At 37.1% G+C, this 19,576-nt stretch overlaps 1 protein-coding gene across 1 annotated transcript in view; it reads right to left on the reverse strand.

Moving 5' to 3' along the window:
- Positions 1–2,438: 2,438 nt before the first annotated feature.
- Positions 2,439–19,576, reverse strand: part of ADAM7 (ADAM metallopeptidase domain 7) — a 130,351-nt gene continuing 113,213 nt past the window's right edge. The window contains exon 25 of the mRNA XM_051973505.1: positions 2,439–2,583. Within this exon, the coding sequence (XP_051829465.1) occupies positions 2,439–2,583 (145 nt within the window). The remainder of the gene's footprint in view (positions 2,584–19,576) is intronic.

Consider the following 19,576-nt stretch of genomic DNA (forward strand, 5'->3'; position numbering starts at 1 on the left):
AGCTGCAAAGAACTAGAAATGAAGCAAATGTCATTGGGTTGACTAAATAAATTTTGCAACAGTAATGAAAGGAACTGTATCAGAAATGTTGACTATGAAGAATTTAGAAAATCATAGCTGTCTAACTCTGGCCAAGTCACTTCATCCTGCTTGCCTCAGTTTCCTTATGTATTAAATAAGCTAGAGAAGAGAATAAATAGCAGTATGCTCCAGTATGTTTGGCAAGAAAACTCCAAATGGGATGAAGGATAAGAAATGACTGAAACAATTGAACAGCAACACTCTTGTGAAATGATGGAAAATGAAGAAGAATTTTGAAAATAGTACACATAAAGGTATTAAAAGTGCAAATAGAAAGAACAGTGAAAACTATTAAAAGAAATGAAGCAAATGTCATTTGGTTGACTAAATAAATTTTGCAACAGTCTGATATTGAATGAAGAAAAGCAAAAATCACCTCCCAACTTTATTTTAGGGTTGGTGAACAATAATGGCGTAACTGTGATTATTATCAGATTTCATTGTTGTGCTTCTAATATTGTTGAGCTGCTCTTTTTTTTTCTTTTTTTTCTTTTCAGTGTTTCCTACAAGAGATAACTCCCTGGTTAGAGGGAATGGGAGGAATTTATTTGTCAAAGAGGGCAATTTTAAAGCAAAGATAATAAAACAATTAAATAAATGAAAATAAATACAATTTATTTATATAATTTATGTTATATAAATTATATAACTATACTTATATGTTATTATATAAATTATTAAAATACATAAACAAAATAAAAACAATTAAAATAAATGAAAATAGAATAAAATAGAATAGAATCCTGGCTATATTTCCTCTCAACTGCAAGATTAAGATTCTAGAAATGGATGCTATTGAAGTGATTATTCCCATTGCTCTCATCCTTAATCTTCTGAGGAGTTTTTGTCCTGGTCTTGGGACCAATAGATGAGCTAAATTTTCTCAATGGACTACTATGTCTCCTGCTTTTGACTTAAGAGAAGAAATTAAGAAACCACAATGGCCAGAGCAGGCATAAAGCAGCACCATGGAGTCATCCATGAGGGGTAGATGGGAGGTACCATTGCCAGGTTTATTGACACCTAGACAGTGTAAGACACACTATACGTGAACCACTCTTGGAGCATTATTGAATTCTATTTTGGTGGCAGATATAATCCATTCTGCATTGGCCTGCCTTTTTATTCCTATAGGGGAAAATGCCCCTTCAGAACCTAATGTCTCCTTTCAAAGCCTTAGGAAATGTTAATTTCACACTTTAAAGCTTTATTTACCCTTTCAAAGTTTGTTCTCCCCTTCCATCCCCAAGACATCCTTTCCACTAAGCCTGTAAATGAAATAAATATATCTGTTTATTAATGAATTCCTAAACTATCTATGCTATTACTGAATGCTACACTAGGCAATTGGAATTGTCATGGAAAGGAAGATGGGAAAACTTTAACTTTGGTTTTTGTTAGAGTAAAATTTCTGGGTGGGGCTTCAGGGTGAGAAATAGGCCTGCATTTCATTGTACAACTTTGAACCAGAGAGAATCCATTCACCTGCATTTTGCTGAGTAAATGAGGAAGCAACAATTACTGCTCAGTTGGCTAGTTGGCTTAATCATGAGGCAGACACTCAATGCCCTGGTTTCAGAAGAACACCTTCTTCCAAGGTGAGAGATGGAAGGAGGAGCACCTGGAGAGATGGCCAGGCCCCAATGGGTAAAGGAATGTTCTTCTTGGAGAAGAGAAGACTTGGGGGAAAAGAGGCAGCAGCACACCCCCTGCTTTTGAGACTTTTAATTTTTTTTTCTATTTAGCCTTGGAAGGCAGAAGTGGGGACAATGGATGGAAGGCACGATTAGCCTTCATGTCAAGAAAACAAAAGACAGACAGACAGAAATACAGAGAGAGAGAGAGAGAGAGAGAGAGAGAGTGCAGTTTCCTAACAGAGCATTACAAAATGGAAATCAGTTCCTGCAAAAGTGTATGAGAAATCCCCTTCCTTGGACAGCTTCAAGCAGAGGCTAGATGTTGTTAGATATGTTATAGTAAAGACTGCATTCAGATAAAAGACAAGTAAGAAGGCTATTGAGCTTTCTTTCACATCTTAAATTGTGGGATTTTGTGATTCTCTGATTTGTATAGAAATAAAAGACGATTCACCATTGTACTATTAAGATCCCAGCCAGTGACCTGAGCAATGTCTGAAAACAGTGCTATTGGTCTTGAGAAAGGCATCTTTGTTTCCCTGCAACTCAGGCCAGGCTGGTGGATCAGGGAAGTAATAAGATTCTCTTTGATTATGGTGTCAAGGGCATTGAGATGCTAGAGTCAAAGAGCCTCCTTCAGAGGGAAATTCGATTGGGGTCCCAAAATAGAAACCTATTATGGAAATGGGAAATCCACAGCCCTCCCCAGCAAGAGCAAATCTAACTGACCAGGCTGCATTCCCTGCAGATGGGAAAGGAGGAGGGGTGATTGCTGCCTCCAAGAGTCAGAGACGGCAGCTGCAGCTCTTTTGGCCATGATTCCTGCATAGCCAATGGGGTTACTGTGTCAGCGTCTGCAATATACCTGCAGGATCCAGAAAAGAAAGCATTAATTAAAACAAACTAACCCCAAAGACAGGCAAAAAGGGGAGCATAACATTCAGGTCTCTTGACATCCGACTGTTCCTTTATGTTTGTGAACAGCCTTTTGAAGGGCTTCTCTCTGCTTCCAACTACCCCTTGGTAACAGGGCACAATGACCTAATGAATAGAGGAACAGAGTCAGAAACAGAGTTTCCAAACCTGCCTTTCACACTGTATGACCATAAGCAAGAGACTAGGTTACCCTGGGCAAGACAATTAAAGTCTGTCACCTTCAGTTTCCTCAATTATCTAAAATATCTTGTTGCTATTTGTGAGATGGGGCAGCATCTTGGGGGAAAAAAACATACTAAAAGACAGAAATCACCAAAGATCAGACTTACACACATTATCTATCTATCCATGTGTCGATGTATCTGTGTACATATCTATGTATCTTTTTATGTGTCTATGTATCTATCTGTCTATGTATCTATCTATGTATCTGTCTGTCTTTGTCTATATATCCATGTATCTATCTTTGTATCTATCTGTCTGAATGTGTAGATATATATCTGCCTATCTTTGTATCTGTCTTAATGTGCATCTATGTATCTATGCATCTATTTTCTGTTTGTCTCCTATCTGTCTATTGTGTGTGGAGAGACAGAAGGATATAAATGGAGAGATAAATGTGTATCTACGCACATATATGTATACTATATACACACATATATTATATAATGTATATTATTTCTATATATTCATACATACATTATATGCTACATATTGTAAAATGTATTTGTTTGTATCCACATATATATGCATGTTTTGTATTATATATTATAGATGCACATATAGGACTTTAACATCTCCACAAATACACACAGATACAATATCTATACACATATATGCCATTCTCAGTTCCTGGCTTCTACTAACTTCTGTTAGATATTGCAGAAATAGTTGTCATTTGATCATGGAGTTCTGACATGTAAAGACTCTTGGAAAATTACTTAACCTATATCAGCCTCAGTTTGCACCTACCTCCCAGTATGGTTGTAAGAATAAAATGAAATGATAAATACAAAGTGTTTGTGCCAATTATTGACTCCTTGAGGTTATCCATACATCTGTCTTGAAAAGGTGGTTTTGAGGGAGAATGAACAAGGTTGATGTAGATTGGCGCAAAGAAGATCGCATTTGGAAAATCAAAGTCATTCCTCTCCATCTGTTCCTAGAAACTTAATCTGTTCCCAGAAAATACCAGCCCATCCATTTAACAGAGTTATTCTACTGGACATTATGCCGCATGGACATTAATCTTGGTCTACCACCATCTTTGAAGAATAGTAATTGCTTGTGACTCAAAGGGCAATAGAGAGATTCATGGTGGGTCCATGAAAGTTGTGGCACATTACCAAGGGCTATTTGTGTTCAGGACAAGTAATACACTATATCATCATGACTTCATAGGCCTGGAACTATGATGATATATTATGGTGAATTGGTCATACAGCATGAGTAAGAAACAACTGATGAGTAGTTGAGTGTTGTACTGAATAAGGGAAAGAGAAATACTAAAACCATAACAAATACAACTTGGAGAGAAATACCACCAAGAGTCATAGTTGGATTCTCAGGGGAAAATTAACTTTTTTTTAAAAAGTAGAACAAACCTCATTGGCGATAGAGAAGTTGCAATAGGCACAGGTGAAAGTGGCATTCAAAAAATGAATCATGAGCCCATTGCAACTTGGAAGCCATCATCCTTTACATTGCTGTTATGAGGAGTATGCATAGTTTCCAGTGTATTCTACAGAAAGTTTGGACAGACATGACCCCCATTGTGGCACACTAACTACAGATAACAAGATATTGGCAACTTGCTTGATGTTTTCAGCTTTACTCTAGACAAACTGTTTTCAAAAAAAGAATCTTGACTTCTTATTGGCCTGCAAGCTCAATTTGATTCAGCTCTGTGATATAGAAGCCAAGAAAGAGGTTGGGGACTTTCAAAAGTCATAGTGGCCAGGATGAGGGAGGTAGTGGTGATCCCATCCAGCAGGATGTCTGGAGAGTTGTATTCACTTTGGGGCACCATATTTAGAAAGGAAAGTGACATATGTTAGAGAATATCCAGTGTAAAACATTCAAAATGATGAAGGGTCTTAAAAATCATTTATAGGAACTAGGATATTCACAAAGAAAAAGAAAGAATCATAGTAGACATGATAAATGCTGGCAAGTATTCAAAGAGTTATCATGTGGATAAAGGACTAGATTTGGTTCCAAAGGGGGCAGTGGCAATAAAAGCAATGGTCAATTGTTGCCAAAAAAACATGAATTTAGATTTGATTTAAGGGAAACTTCTCAACCATCAGAACTGTAAGAAGTTGAATGGGTTGTTTGGAAAGAGAGTGGTTTTGCTCTCACCAAAAGTCTTCAATCAAAAACCAGATTTCACTAGTTTGGAAATATTTTCAAGTATATTTTGGATTGGATGGCCTGTGAAATCCCTCCCAACTCTGAAATTCTGTGATTTTCTGGGTTAAAAAATTAATTCATAATAATTGTAATTTAACAATAATATTTACTATGTGAATCTGATTTGGGGACATTATTTTCCAGGATCTGAATTCAATGAATTCAATTGAATTGAAGAAATATTTATTAAGTACCAACTGTATATAGTATTTTCCCGCTAATCCTCATGCTAACCACTGCCATCTTGAGTGATGTACCATGAATTTCAACTCTACTCAGCCCCTCCACTGCCCTGCCACCTTCCATTTTCCTGTCTCAGGGAAATGTGATTGATCGGAGCCATCTACATCATTTGAATGCGGGAGGAAGAGGTACTAAAAATGAAAACCAAAGGCTTGGCAGACAAAGAGGGCTGTATAAATGCTAAACATAGTAATAACCACTCTGGTCTTCTGAGGGATGTGGTGATTGGACTCTTTCTTGGATGCTAAAGCTTTTTTCTTCTTTTTCTTTCCCCATATGAGTCAATTCTGTTAGAAGGAAATTGTTGGGGGGGAGGTAGAAGTTGTGGGGTTGAGAAAAATTGATTCCTACTTTGGGGGAACAAATGAGGCTTATTTCTATAAGGAGTTAATGTGCCTGATTACATGTGAGGCCATGGATTTAAATTTTATTTGTGACATTTATTACCTTTGTAATTTTGGACAAGTTGGATAAGTTTGAAATTCAGTTTCCTCATCTATAAAAAGGTAGGAGGTCTTGAACTATATTGTTTTCCAGGCTTAGCTCTTTCTCTAGTAAGTCAAATGACTTACTAGATTTTTAGCACCCCCCCATTACAAAATAAGCCCAGACAATACATATATTTGTCTTGCCTATACATACATATATTTACATACACATATTCCTGGTTCAAAGAAGAAATAGCAGATGAACTCATTTGAATATAGAATATATGTGTTTTGCCTAAAATGGAAACTTTTCTGTCTTAACTGGACTTCTTTGAAAAACTTCTTAAAGCAAACAAAAACTCAAAAACTCAGAGGAGTTTCCATGAAGTTGAATAAAAGGTGATCCCAGATGAGAAGTCTTAGATGATGCTCACACAGTATGGTCTTCAGGGAACATCCCTTAACCTCTCTGAGACTCAGCTTGCCCATCTGCAAAATAAAAATAAAATAAAGATAATATTGCTATCGAATATGGAATCTTGTTATGAGGAAAATGCTTTGGAACTCTTAAATAATGTGAAATTATGTAAAAATCTTACCCAGCTCTTAATTTGAAGGTAGTTGTGGAAGTAGCCCTGAAGAAGTTTGAACTTCTGACTCTCCATATGTCTAGTGGGGCAGAGACCAATTCTTCTTGAGAGTTCTTACTCCTCTGATTTACGAAGGACATATTGGAACATACATGAAAACAGTTGAAACTATAGGTTTCAACCAAAACAACTTGATCTCTTAGGTTCTTTATTTGAGTTTTCCAAAAAATCTACTATTTCATCAGTGTAAGTCATCCTTTATGTAGGTTACAGTGTCTCTGTGACTTAGTAGGTGGTCTTTAAGAATTACAATGAAAAAAAAAATTTTTGGATAGATAGACAACAGCTAAAATTATGTCTCTTGCCTTACCTCAAGTTGTTCCTTTGGGTCCTAATGGTCTTTAAGAATTACAATGAAAAAAAAATTTTGGATAGATAGACAACAGCTAAAATTATGTCTCTTGCCTTATCTCAAGTTGTTCCTTTGGGTCCTAATGTTCATATCCCCTAAGTTGTATTTCATTATCCCAAACTCTGCATAGGTCATAGGAGGTACACATTAAAATGGAGGTACTTTTCCACACTCAGTCTATTATTATAAGATCTCATGAGCAAAAGTAGACATGTTCTTGGGCAGTAGTGTCAAGGAAGTCAGATATTAAAGGCAAGTCTTGACAGTGTAATTGTGAAAACTTGTATAAGTTAATGCAGAATGAAGTAAGTAAAACAAAAAAAAATGTACAATGATATCAGCCTTGTAAAAAGAAGGAACCAAGATTACATCACTATGTTGGCATCAGGGTACAGAGTATCCAAACTGCAGCTGATCAAACAAAAAAAGGATTTGGAAGGCTCTAGGCCCAAATAATCCATATGAACATTTGGAGTGAAAATGCCTCTAAATTTGTGCATTGCATATTTCTTTTGAACCACTACAAGTCTGTTTCTTCCAAAGAGCACAATTCCTTCTTTGTTGCATGTGTACCATGCTGGGTAAGTCCTGTGCTAGTATCTCCAATCTCACAATTAATTCCAAAATCCTTCAGAGAGATTCTGAGAGTGTCCTTGCATCATTCTTCTGGACTACATGTGAGGACTTACTTTGTGTGAGTTCTTCATTATATAGTCTTTAAGGCAAAATTACATTTGGCATTTGAACAATATGGCCAGCCCGTTGGAACTGCACTTTTGGCAACAGTTCACTTAGCAGCTCATTTTGAGAAAGGACTTTGGTGTCTTATACCTTATCTTGACAGAGAATCATCAGAATCTTACTAAAATAATTCAAATGGAAGTGATTCAGTTTCCCAAAATGGTGCTGGTAGACTATCCAGGTTGTACAGTCATACAACAATGAGGTCAGCACAATAGCTCCAAAGACTTTCAGTTTGGTAGGCAGTTTCTTCTCTCCCACACTTTCCTGCAGAGCATCCAAAACACTGAGCTAACTCTGCCAAAGTGTGTGTCAACCTCACTTTTTATGTGTATATGCCTAGAAAGTATACTGCTAAGGTAAACGAACTTATTACCCACAACATTCGAAATCTCTTAATTTGTTGTAACCAATGATCCCTTCCTTCCCTCCTTTTCTTCTTCCCTCCCTCCCTTCCTTTTCCTTCCCTCCTCCCTCCCTTCCTCCCTCCTTACTTTCTTCCTTCTATGCTTCATAATTTTTAAATCATATTTTAAAATACAGTTGCAGGGATACTTCCAAATACATTTATGAATGTATTTTCATTTATTGCCCATATATTTTTTGTGTTGAGTTTGGTTTACACATTATGTTCTCCATTAGTAGAATGTAAGCTCTTTGAGGACAAGGGATACTTCTCTTTCGTTGTTCATGGCCTCATATGGAATGACTAACAATCAAGGCATCTGCCTGGGTTATGGTCCTGGTCCTGGCTCTGCTAAAATGATCCAAGTGACTTAAAAAATTCCAATTTCCTACTATTGAAAGCTACAATCTAGCTAGTTCAACTACATTTTTCCCAGACAAGGAAACTAAGAATAAGTGAAAAAAATGTCTTGCCCAAAGTCATAGAAATCAAAGTAGCCAACCTGAAATTCCAATTCATCTCCTCTGACTCCACAGCCTTGTAACATTCCCTCCAAGGAGGAAACTTTCATTTCCTTTTCTATAAAATGATAGAGTTGGACTAAAAGATCTACCAGTATCCCTCCACATGGCCTTTTATGTTGTAGTGTTCTTTCTAGTTCTAATATACTTTCAAACTTTGACAATTTAAGCCCTAAATTTCTTCCCAGATCTGACATCCCATGCTCCTTCCCGATTTAGTCATTGTATGTTCTAATGTACCTTTCATCTCCAACATTATGCATTTTCATTTCTATATGATACAATGAGTTCTAAGGTCCCTGTCAGGTCTATTTTCTTTTGTTCTAAGCTCCCACCTAATAATGACATTTTGCAGTTTAAAATTTCTTATAGTTCTGATATTTCAAAGTCTTTAGGCTCTCCTGGCTCTAACATTCTATGTTTCAAGGTCTCCTTATTTCTGACATTCTGAAATTCTAAAAAAAGATGTCTTACAAGACCTAAGGATACATCCAAACAACAGGTTCTTCTGAGAGCTTGTCTCCAACTTTAAAGGTTGCTGGGCCTTTGACAATCAAATCTTTCTTTGCCCTACACTGCAGTAGTTCTCTTATAACAAATGAAACAACAAACAGTCACCAGTGCACAGTGCACCTCATTTTCCAACTTCTGCTAGTCTGCCCAGAGATGAAAATATGGGCAGCTTTCCTGCATAGCAACTAATCTAGGTACCAGGGACAGCTCCTTCTATGGAGATCTATGGGCCCTGAAAGTGCTGCAGACTCCTGGGGTGCTGCATCCTCCACCACCATCCATCTTTTTTGTCATCTCTCTCCTGCTGAGTGCGGCTCCAGCAAAGTGCCACTGAGCTTTATCAGAGCCCCTGAGTTCTGCTAATAATGGCTGGAGTTTATTGAATCCTTTTTAAAATAATTCATCTAAATCATCTCATTTGCTGTTCACTAGAACTCTTTGATGATCACTCAGTCATTCCTACTTTAGGAATATGGAAACTGAGGTGAAGAAAAATCACAGAATCCTCGATCCTAGAAGAGATCTCAGAAGTCATATAGTCCACCTCCCTCATTTTAAGATGAGGAAAGTGAAACCTAGAAAATGAAAATAATTATAGATTTGGAGACAGAAGGGACCTTAGATGCTATTTACTCAACCCTCTCATGTTATAGATGAGGAATTGAGAACAAAAGAGAATCAGCTTCAATAAATTAAAAATCCAGTAAATGGAAGAGGTGGGATTTTAACTCAAGTTCTCTTGCTCCAGAAAAGATGAGAGAATACGACTATATCTATATGGGATTTTGGGGAAGAATCTCACTAGTGAACTCCTTTGACCCACTTGAGGATATTGATCAGGTCTGGTGGGATCTGGAGATTCAAACTATTATAGATACCATTTCATGGAACACACTGCCAAAGCTAGAATAAAATATCAGTGATCATCTGTCCACAACCTCATTTTACAGATGAGGAAACTGAGGTCCAGAGTAGAGGAGGGATTTGCATAAGGAAATAGAAGTCCTGGGCTTTTTCCATTCCACTATAGATTTCTCTCAAATTGTTTTTAAATTTTTAATGACTTCCTCACAAAATCTGATCTTGTATGACTGCCATTCAAAATCCTCAAAAATCTGTACTACCCATCAAATCTTATGCTTCACTGTTTTATAATACTGACATCTATAACAATGAGATGATGGGGCTTTCTCTAGCACATAATAGTAGTAATAATAATTATTATTATGACTTTTAGTTCTTATACAGAACTTTATGGTTGCTATAGCACTTCACAAATTTTATCTTATTTTTTTCCTTACTACAATGCTGAGGTGGGTGCCATTATCATCCTCATTTTACAGATAAAGAAACCGAGGTAAAAAATTAGCAAGCTAGTAAGTATGTATGTAAGGCTGAAATTGAACAAAGGCACCCTGATTCCAGGTCTAGAGTCTTAGGAACTTGAAGAATATTTCTTGAGTTGATTTGAATGCCAGCTTCTATTTCTTCATGTGGGCTATTCCCTTTTTCTAGTACACCTTTCCCATGTTACAATGCTGTCATGCTCACTTTTATTAATAACTATTGTCAGGAATAATAGCTGATGTTCACAGAGGCACTGAGACATAGGGACAAGAATGACAGTCTCAGAGTCAGGAATTCATGGGCCCGAATCTAGCCTCTAGTCTGGCCGTGAGGCCCTGATCAAGTCACTTAGCCTCTTAGGGTGACCATAAAAATCCCTCATGCTCTCAGTTTCCTTCCCTGTAAAAATGAGGTGCTTAGCTTAGATGGCTTTTTGACTTGAAATCTATTATCTTAGGGCACTCCTCTTCCCTGACCCTACCTGAAGAGGAAAAAAGGAAATATTTCTAAATATGATTGCAGTTGTGCTCCAGAAATACTGACTGTGATAGAAGAGACTTCAGAGAACATCTAAGTGAGTAGCATGAAGGACCTGGAGTTCAAATCCAGCCTTTGACACTTAGTAACTATATTACCCTGGACAAATCACTTAACCTTTGTGTGTCCCAGTTTTTTCATCTATAAAATTGAGGTAATAACAGCATTTACCTTTCAGTTATTTTGAGAATCAAATGATTTAATAATCATAAAGCATTTTGCAAACCTTAAAGAACTCTAGATAGTAAATTCTAGGCTATTATTATAATAATTGTGTATGGATATTCAGGGAGATTTAGTACTCCTGATGTGAGAACTTGCCCAAAAGAACCATTTTTCTATCTTTGGTGTCTATCTATTACCCAACTCTCACCTATAGATCCAAGAAGCTGTAGCATGCATAGTGCCATATGTCAATAAAACGGATATAGCAGATGGGTTAAAGCAGGGAGAGGGTAACTGACAGCCTTCAAACCGGTTGGTGAGTCACAGAGATGTCTGCCCAAGTGTAAAAAGATTTCCCTCTGGGAAACAGGAAGATTAAAGCAATTTGTTCCACCCACATAGGCAAAAATGTTTGTGGCAGCCCTTTTTCTAGTGGCAAGGAACTGGAAACTGAGTGAATTCCTATCAGTTGGAGAATGGCTGAATAAGTTTGATATGTTAATGTTATGGGATATTATTTTTCTACAAGAAATGATCAGCAAGATGATTTTAGAGAGTCCTGGAGAGACTTAACATGAACTGGTGCAGTGCGAAATGAACACAATAGGAGGTTAATATACACAGCAACAAGAAGATTATACAATGATCAATTCTGATGGACGTGCCTCTTATCAACAATGAGATGATTCAGGCCAGTTCCAATGATCTTGTGATGATGAGAGCCATTTATACCCAGAGAGAGAACTGTGGGAACTTAGTGTGGATCACAATGTAGCATTTTCACTTTTTTTCTTTGTTGTGGTTTGCTTGAATTTTATTTTCTTTCTTTTTTTATTTTTTGATCTGATTTTTCTTGTGCAGCAAAATAATTGTATAAATATGTATGTGTATATTGGATTTAACATATATATTTTACCATGTCTAACATCTCTTGGATTACTTGCCATTTGGGGGGGGGACGATGGGAAGAATTGGAAAACAAGGTTTTTCTTTGGTTAATATTTAAAAATTATCCTTACATATGTTTTGAAAATTAAAAAAAAAAAAAACCTTCAATAAAAAATAAATTAAATAAAACAATTTGCTCCAATGTCCATGAAAGTGGCTGAAGCAGGTGATATGGGAGCTTAGAACTTGGTCAGACACCAAGGGCACTCCCTGAATCCTGGGTAATTGCCAGTTATTTTGGCTGATTCTGGAGGAGAGTGAAACTGACAACTTTGCACAGCTCTGTTTCATTTAAATCTATTTCACTTGAAAGTTGAAGCATCCCCCAGTTATGTCATTGGTTGTCTTCAGAAATGAAGGACAAATGACAAGAACTAATAACTCCATTGTCATCATGTTGAATGAGACTTCTCTCTACAAAATACATGACAAAAAGACAACTCTCATCACCATCATCATCATAACATCTAAAAAACTTAAATGAGAATTCACTTTACAAAATATATGCCAAATGGTCATCCAGTCTTTGTTTAAAAAGATCATTTCAGATGATCATGTATACATTTGTTTCTGCATATATATATATCTTCTCATTAGAAAGAAAATTCTATGAAGGCAGAGTCTGTGTACCTTCTTTTGCCCAGTGGCAACATGGTAATGGAGGGACTGGTTATCTAGCCTCAGAACCAATAAGATTTTGGGTTCATATCTAATATACCTGAGTCCTAGCAGTAGATACTGACTAACAAGCTTCTCAACACTTTATAGTCCAGAGCTTCCTTACTTGTGTTCTATGGACCCCCAAGGAGTTTTATAGGGATATGTATAACTAGAACTTTTATATTTTGATAAGTGCATTTCAAAGTAATCCTAAGTATTATATTTTATTTATTTTAAAACATTATCCTAAGAAATAATGGATAGACTTCACCAAAAGGGTCCACAACACAGAAAAATGGAACAAACTCTGCTCTTACCAAATCTTTAAGACTTTAATGTGTAAAAAATACACTGACCTGAATTGGTAGAGGGAGTTATTTCATTTTAGGATCCCAAATCCAATTCTCTATCCTTACCTTCTTCACCACTTCTCAGAAAACTATCTTCTAGGGAGTGATTGCTCATTGCATTGTACATATTTTTTGCCATATCTTTTTGTCATACCTGAGGCCAGATTTGAATTCAGGAAGATGAATCAAAGTAGTTAACTCCAGATATCATTCCTTCACCAAGGGAAGCTGAGACAAACTTTGTTTTGCCGTATCTTCTTTATCAATTAAACAATAAACATCTGTTTAGCTTTTATTATGGGCCAGGCACTGTGCTAGGCACTGGGAATGGGCAATCCAAAATATGAAATTAGTTTTAAATTTTATTTATTGATTTAAATGTTTTATTTAAAAAATTCAAATACATTTATTCAGTACATATATACATATATACATATATACACATACACAAAACCAACACTTCTCTGGCCCCTTTCTCAGTCTCACACCTAGCACAGTGCTGAACTCTTGGGAGGTGACTTTGCAGAAATTTCCAAGTGAGCCCTCATTATCAGCAGATATGACCAGTCAGAAAGATCTGCCATCTTTCAGAAGCCTAGAAGTTCCCGTAATTGCTTCTGGGGGCTGGGAAGGGCTGTCATTGCTGTAAACCATTGCCTCAATATCCTCATCGGGAAGTGGCTCATAGATTTCACTTGGAGAAGTAAAACTGTCACTCTTGCTCTATCTGGGTCATGTTCTCAGAGTTAAGTGCTTTAGGATAACATGGCCAGCAAAGTGTAAAAATTATCTCCTTATCCCAGATGCCAAACTTGCAAAAAAGTTCCAGAAAAGAGCATTATTATTGAAGTTAGGAGCTGTTCAATAGCAGGACGTCTGTTTCTGTCAGTCTTCAAGTGAGAATTTGTGGTTGTTCAACAAACATCATTAACTGCTGCTTATGTTCCAGGACCCAGGCTAATCCCGGCCAGACAAGGAAAGGCAAAAATACAGTCCCTCCGAGGGCTCACATTCTGATGTGGGACAAAACCTTCTACATGCAAGCTGTCATCAATTTATCCAAAGATAATTTTGTTTCCTGGGTCAGAATTAGGTAATGATAAACTCAGAAAAATGAAGGTACTTACTCTGTAGCTATCATAGGAAAGTAACTTAGAGATTACTCCATTTTATACTATCATTTTACAAATGAGGAAACTGAGTCTCAGCTATGATAAATGGCTCATCTAAGGCAACTAGCAATCACACATGTCTTATATATTAAGAGATATTCAATAAAAATTAAACTAGGGGACCTGCTGAGCTGAAAATAATTATGAAAGTAAGCTAACTCTGAAAACCACCTCCAACTTGGAGAGCCAGTTCTAACTTTGCTGGCTGATACCCAACTCTTTTCAGCATGCTGATACAGATAATTACCCTAGCAATTAAAGGAATAATTGCTAAATGACCTACCAAATATTCCAATAGAATAAAAGATATTTTAAGCTCCATCTCTAATTGCAAAAAATAAATCAGATTTTTTTAAAGAAATAAAGAAATAAAAAAAATGCCATACCAAGTCCTTTCTGAAGTTTGAAACACCATGGTTTCCTATAGGGTTCTATACATAGCCTACAAATCCTTAGAACCCCAAAAGGCAGATCTTCTGTAAGGTAACACTTCCTATGAACTTGATTGTGATATCCGTGAAATGCTTCAGTCTGTTGATCAAGGTTTGTCTCAGCTTCCCTTAGCAAGGGAATGACATTTGGAGGAAACTACTGTGATTTATCTTCCTGAATTAAAATCCGGTCTCAGATACTTACTGGATGTGTGATCCTGGGCAAATCATTTAAGCTTGTTTGGGTGGGTGGGTCACAAAGAGTTGGACAGGATGGAAATGACTGACACCAACACAGTGAACAGAGACTGATCTAAAGACAAGAAATGAATTCATATCTAAGCCTCTTATAAGTACATATAATTTGTTCTGCCATGTGCTTCTGCTGCAAATCACCAATATCTTAGGATATGGAAACTGGATGGGTATAGTCTCTGCCCCATACTCCCAGTTCAAGTCTGCTCAGTTACTCTCTAGTCTATTTTCAACAGCAACAACAAGCATTTATTTAGCAATTTAAATTTTGCAAAATACATTACAAACATTATCTCTAATACTGAAAACATCTCATTTAGTCCTTCTAGCAATTCTGAGAGGTAGGTACCATTATTATCCCCATTTTTTATAGATGAGGAAAGCAGACATAGGTTCAGACTTGCCCCGGCTCACTTAGCTAGTGTCTGAAGCACAATTTTAATTCAAGTCCTTTCTAACTTCAGCTCTAGCACCTCTATACATGGGGCCATATGAGTACCTTTTTTATGAAAACAAAATATTGAGGGAGAGGAAGCTTGGAAAGGGAAAAGGAGATAGACGGAGTATGTGTATGAGACACACAGAGAGAGACAGAGAGGGAGAAAAAGAGAGAGAGAGAGAGAGAGAAGGAAGGAGACAGGGAGGGAGGGAGAGAGATAGACAGACAGATAGATAGACAGAGACAGACAGAGAAAGACAGACCAACAGAAACAAAAACACAGAGAGTAAACTTTTCTGGCTTATAAACTAGGAGAGAGTAAAGCTCCTCAGATAAGAATTTATCATCCATCCATCTCCAATAAACCACTTAGTTTGTGTTCCCCGTGCCCTTATCAGCTAGAAGGCAGGCCCACATTTCATGGAGTCCCCAAGGTGACTCCATATAAAGACGCACAGTCTGTAATTTCATCAAAAGAAAGTTGATAGGGAGATTTCATTAAATTGTTCTGCCCTTCTCCTTACACAATCATGCAGAAATTAGATCGCAAATCTCCGACCCAAGGAGACACAAAATCCCAGGATAGGATTAAGAAGAAAACTGGCCATAAGCTGAAAGTTTGGATACTATTAGAGTGTACCCAGGCCCTTTCCTTGCTTTAAATCAGATTGAGTTTTCTAACCATCAAAAAATAAAAAAAATCAGATGCCTTGGAATTACAGCTTGTGGGAAAGGAAATTCTCTCCTCCTTCCATGTCCTGCCTTTCTCTCCAATTGTGCAGTATGGGGAGGATGCAAAGGGCCAAAGAAGGCAATTAACAGCTGGCATTGGATTGTTATCATTTTCATTGTGTATTACTCTCCATAAATCCACTTAGAATTTTCTTGACAAAGATAGTGAACGGGTTTGCCATTTCCTTCTTCAGTTCTTTTGACAGATGAGGAAACTGAGGCAAACAAGATTAAATTACTTGCCCATAGTCACACTGCTAGTAAGTGTCAGACTGGATTTGAGCTCAGATCTTCATCCAGGATCAGTGCTCTCTCCACTATGCCACCTAGCTACCTACATAGGTTAGAAGCAAATCTGAACCCAGGCTTTTCCCAGTACAAGTGCTTTTATCCTTCCACTGAGTTCTATGCTTCTCTACCTTTAAACATAATGGTTAAGGTGTTGGATTATCTGTTAAGAGATCTTGAATTCAAATTCTCCCTCTGAGATTTATAAGTTTTACCACCACAAGCAAATCACTTAACCTTTATGAGAATCAGTTTTATCATCTGTGAAATGGGAATAAAAATATCTGTAGCGCCTTACCCTGGAATGTGGCGTAAAAAGATTTTACACACACACTCACACACACACACACACATACATACATATACACATATGTGTATATGTATCCATATGTCTATGTACCTACATATTTATCTATTTATTGATCTATCTACGTATCTATGATCTATCTATAATATTATGAAAATGTCCGTTAATAGAGAGTCACATGCTTTTCTTGATATCTAGTCAGAGAGATATTTCCTTTGAAATCACAATTAACAATTGAGTATTTCCCTCTTTAAATGTGCTTTTAGACCTAGGGGAGAGCTGAGGTCATCTTGTTCATGTCCATTGTTTTGACAGCTGCATAAACTGAGACCCCATGACACTAAGTAATTTTTGTCAGGTCAAAAAAAGAAGGAAGTCTTCACAGTAAGAACTTGAACTTACATCTGCTGACTTGAGAGCCTGATTTCTCTCTTCTGTCCATGTCTGATTCACTGGTTTTAGAAAAGTCGAACAACTAGGTTTATTTGTCCCAGGTTAAACAAGCACAAGCAAAAAAGGACAGAAAAATAAATAAACAAAACCTTGTCTTTAAATGGACCTTTCTTTCAATAGACTGAGCACTCTTACCTGACAAGTAAAGAGAAACAGACCCTCATGTGGACTCGGCTGTCAACCTCTCAGCCAGAAAGAAAAATCAGAATAAGGAAAACAAAACTCACAGTATCGGCAAGGGAAAAACGTCATTAGGAATCTGACATTTGGGCCTTTCATCTGCCAATTATCTTGTGAGTGTTCAAAACAACTATTTTTTCTTCTGACATAACACGGATGCTGATGAGGATTATTTGTTATAGATCCACTTTCTATCTGTCTGGTCAATTCAACAACCATTAATTAATTCCAAGGCCTTCTTCCAGGGATATGAAAAAAAATGAAAACAATACACAGAGCCTTCCCTCAAGGAGCTTATATTCCATGGTTGGGGGGAGGGGGACACACTTTGTGCCTATGGAGGTGGGAAATAGAATGTAGAGCTTGGAGAAAGGCTATATCATCAATTGCCCTCAAATAGGGTATAAAGGGACTAATGACAATAAAGGCTGGACTAGGGGAGATTGAATGTCAGATTTGGAGTCAAAACTAAGTAATGGTACTGACTATAAAATAGCTTATGGTTTGCAAAGCCTTGAAGGAATACGCTATTATTATTATTATTATTTTATTCCCATTTTATAGGCGAGGAAACTGAAATGGACACAAGTTAAATAACTTCCAAAGGGTCACAAAGTCCATACATATCTGAGACAGGATTTGAACTCAGACCTTCATGATTCCGGATACCAGATTTTATCTATTGTACTACCCACTTGTGTGAATTTATGAGCTGCCTCAGGATCACCAAGTTCAAATCTTTCCTCAGAAATTTACTAGCTGTAGAATCCAAAATAAGTAACTTATCCTCTCTCTACCTCAGCTTTTGCTCTATAAAATGGGAATAATAATAGTACTTACTTGACAAAGATTTTGTGAGCAATTATCATATGTGAAACACTTTGCAATCCTCAAAGCACTGTGTGTATCTATTATTATTATTACCTACTTTTTTAGCTTTTATTCCTTCATTCATTTGAATTTATTTATAACTATTATTATTATTATTATCTGTCCTTCCTCTGACATTCTTTATTGTAGATTTTCCTAACTTTGATATTATGATTCTATAGAAAAAATATAGAAATATATTTTTGAGGAGGGGAGCACAACAGTTTACTGGTAAAAAGGAAAAAAAAACACAAGTACATATGTTCTGTTGGACAAAAATGTTTCCCCAATTTGAATAAATCTCAATCTCTCTCTCTCTCTCTCTCTCTCTCTCTCTCTCTCTCTCTCTCTCTCTCTCTCTCTCTCTGTCTCTGTCTCTCTGTCTCTCTCTCTCACTTTCTCTCTCTCTATCTCTGTACTCTACACAGGATACTATACCTTGATTGCCCAGCCCCTGTTTCTTACCACCTTATGGAGGTTTAAGGCTCTTAGACATTGCCCCTGGATCAGAAAGAGGTCTGTTATTACCACATCTCTACCATAGAAATGAGCCAGTTTCCTTAGTTTCCCTATCTATAAAGCACATTACCAGTCTCACTGATGTGTTAAATACTTTGTCAATCATAAACTTCAAGAGAAGCAATCAATTTCCTTTGTTATTGGAAGCAATACAGAATATCTCTGGGAAATGAACAGTGCAAATTGAATTGACATTGCAACCAATGTGAGAATGAGAAACTCTAGATCCTGAAATGGTGACCAGGAAGAAATGAAGCTTTGTTTTAGACAAGTGATCAGATAATGCAAGACACATCAGTTTTTTGATTTACAAATTGTCTCATAGTGAAAGTCCATATATCGAGTTCCTGTAGGAGGAGGAAGAGATGGATTGATGGCCCTGGGTGAAGGTCTATCAGCATGTACAAATGGAGCTGCATAATGAGTGGACTTCTCCCAGCAGGACAGCTCTGGCCTAGTTCTACATGATGCAGAGTGGGTATCATTTTCAAATGCCTCAAGTATATGGGATTTAGCTCTGTTTTGCCAGTTCCAGCCCAGATCCACCACCATCTGCTGAAGAGGAAGTTATTATCAGAAACTCCAAGTTCAACTCCCAGCATTCTTACTTGGTTGTTTGAATAATCCACGACTTACTTTTACAGATGGGTTTCCTAAGCCACAAAATGAGAGGGTTGGATTATATGATCTCCAGAGTCCTTTCTACCAATGAAAGCTTTGATTCTTGAGCTTTGGGGGATCCCAGTCTCTGCCCTCTCCCAGGGCTTTCCAGATGCCATTCCCCAAACCAGTATTTCTTTCCACTCACATCAATACTTTTTCAGCCTCCTCCTGACAATTTCTGTTTCTTTGTCAGACTTTTCTGCCTTTATCTTCTGTGAATGGAGCTTCCCAGGCCTTAGAGAACATAACCCACTAGTTTTTATGCCATGACTTTCACTTTATCACTCAACTGAAACTACTCTCTCTGAAGTTACCAGAGATCTCATAAATAGTACATTTA

This window comes from Antechinus flavipes, chromosome 2 (assembly GCF_016432865.1).
Source record: "Antechinus flavipes isolate AdamAnt ecotype Samford, QLD, Australia chromosome 2, AdamAnt_v2, whole genome shotgun sequence".
Taxonomy (NCBI): Eukaryota; Metazoa; Chordata; class Mammalia; order Dasyuromorphia; family Dasyuridae; genus Antechinus; species Antechinus flavipes.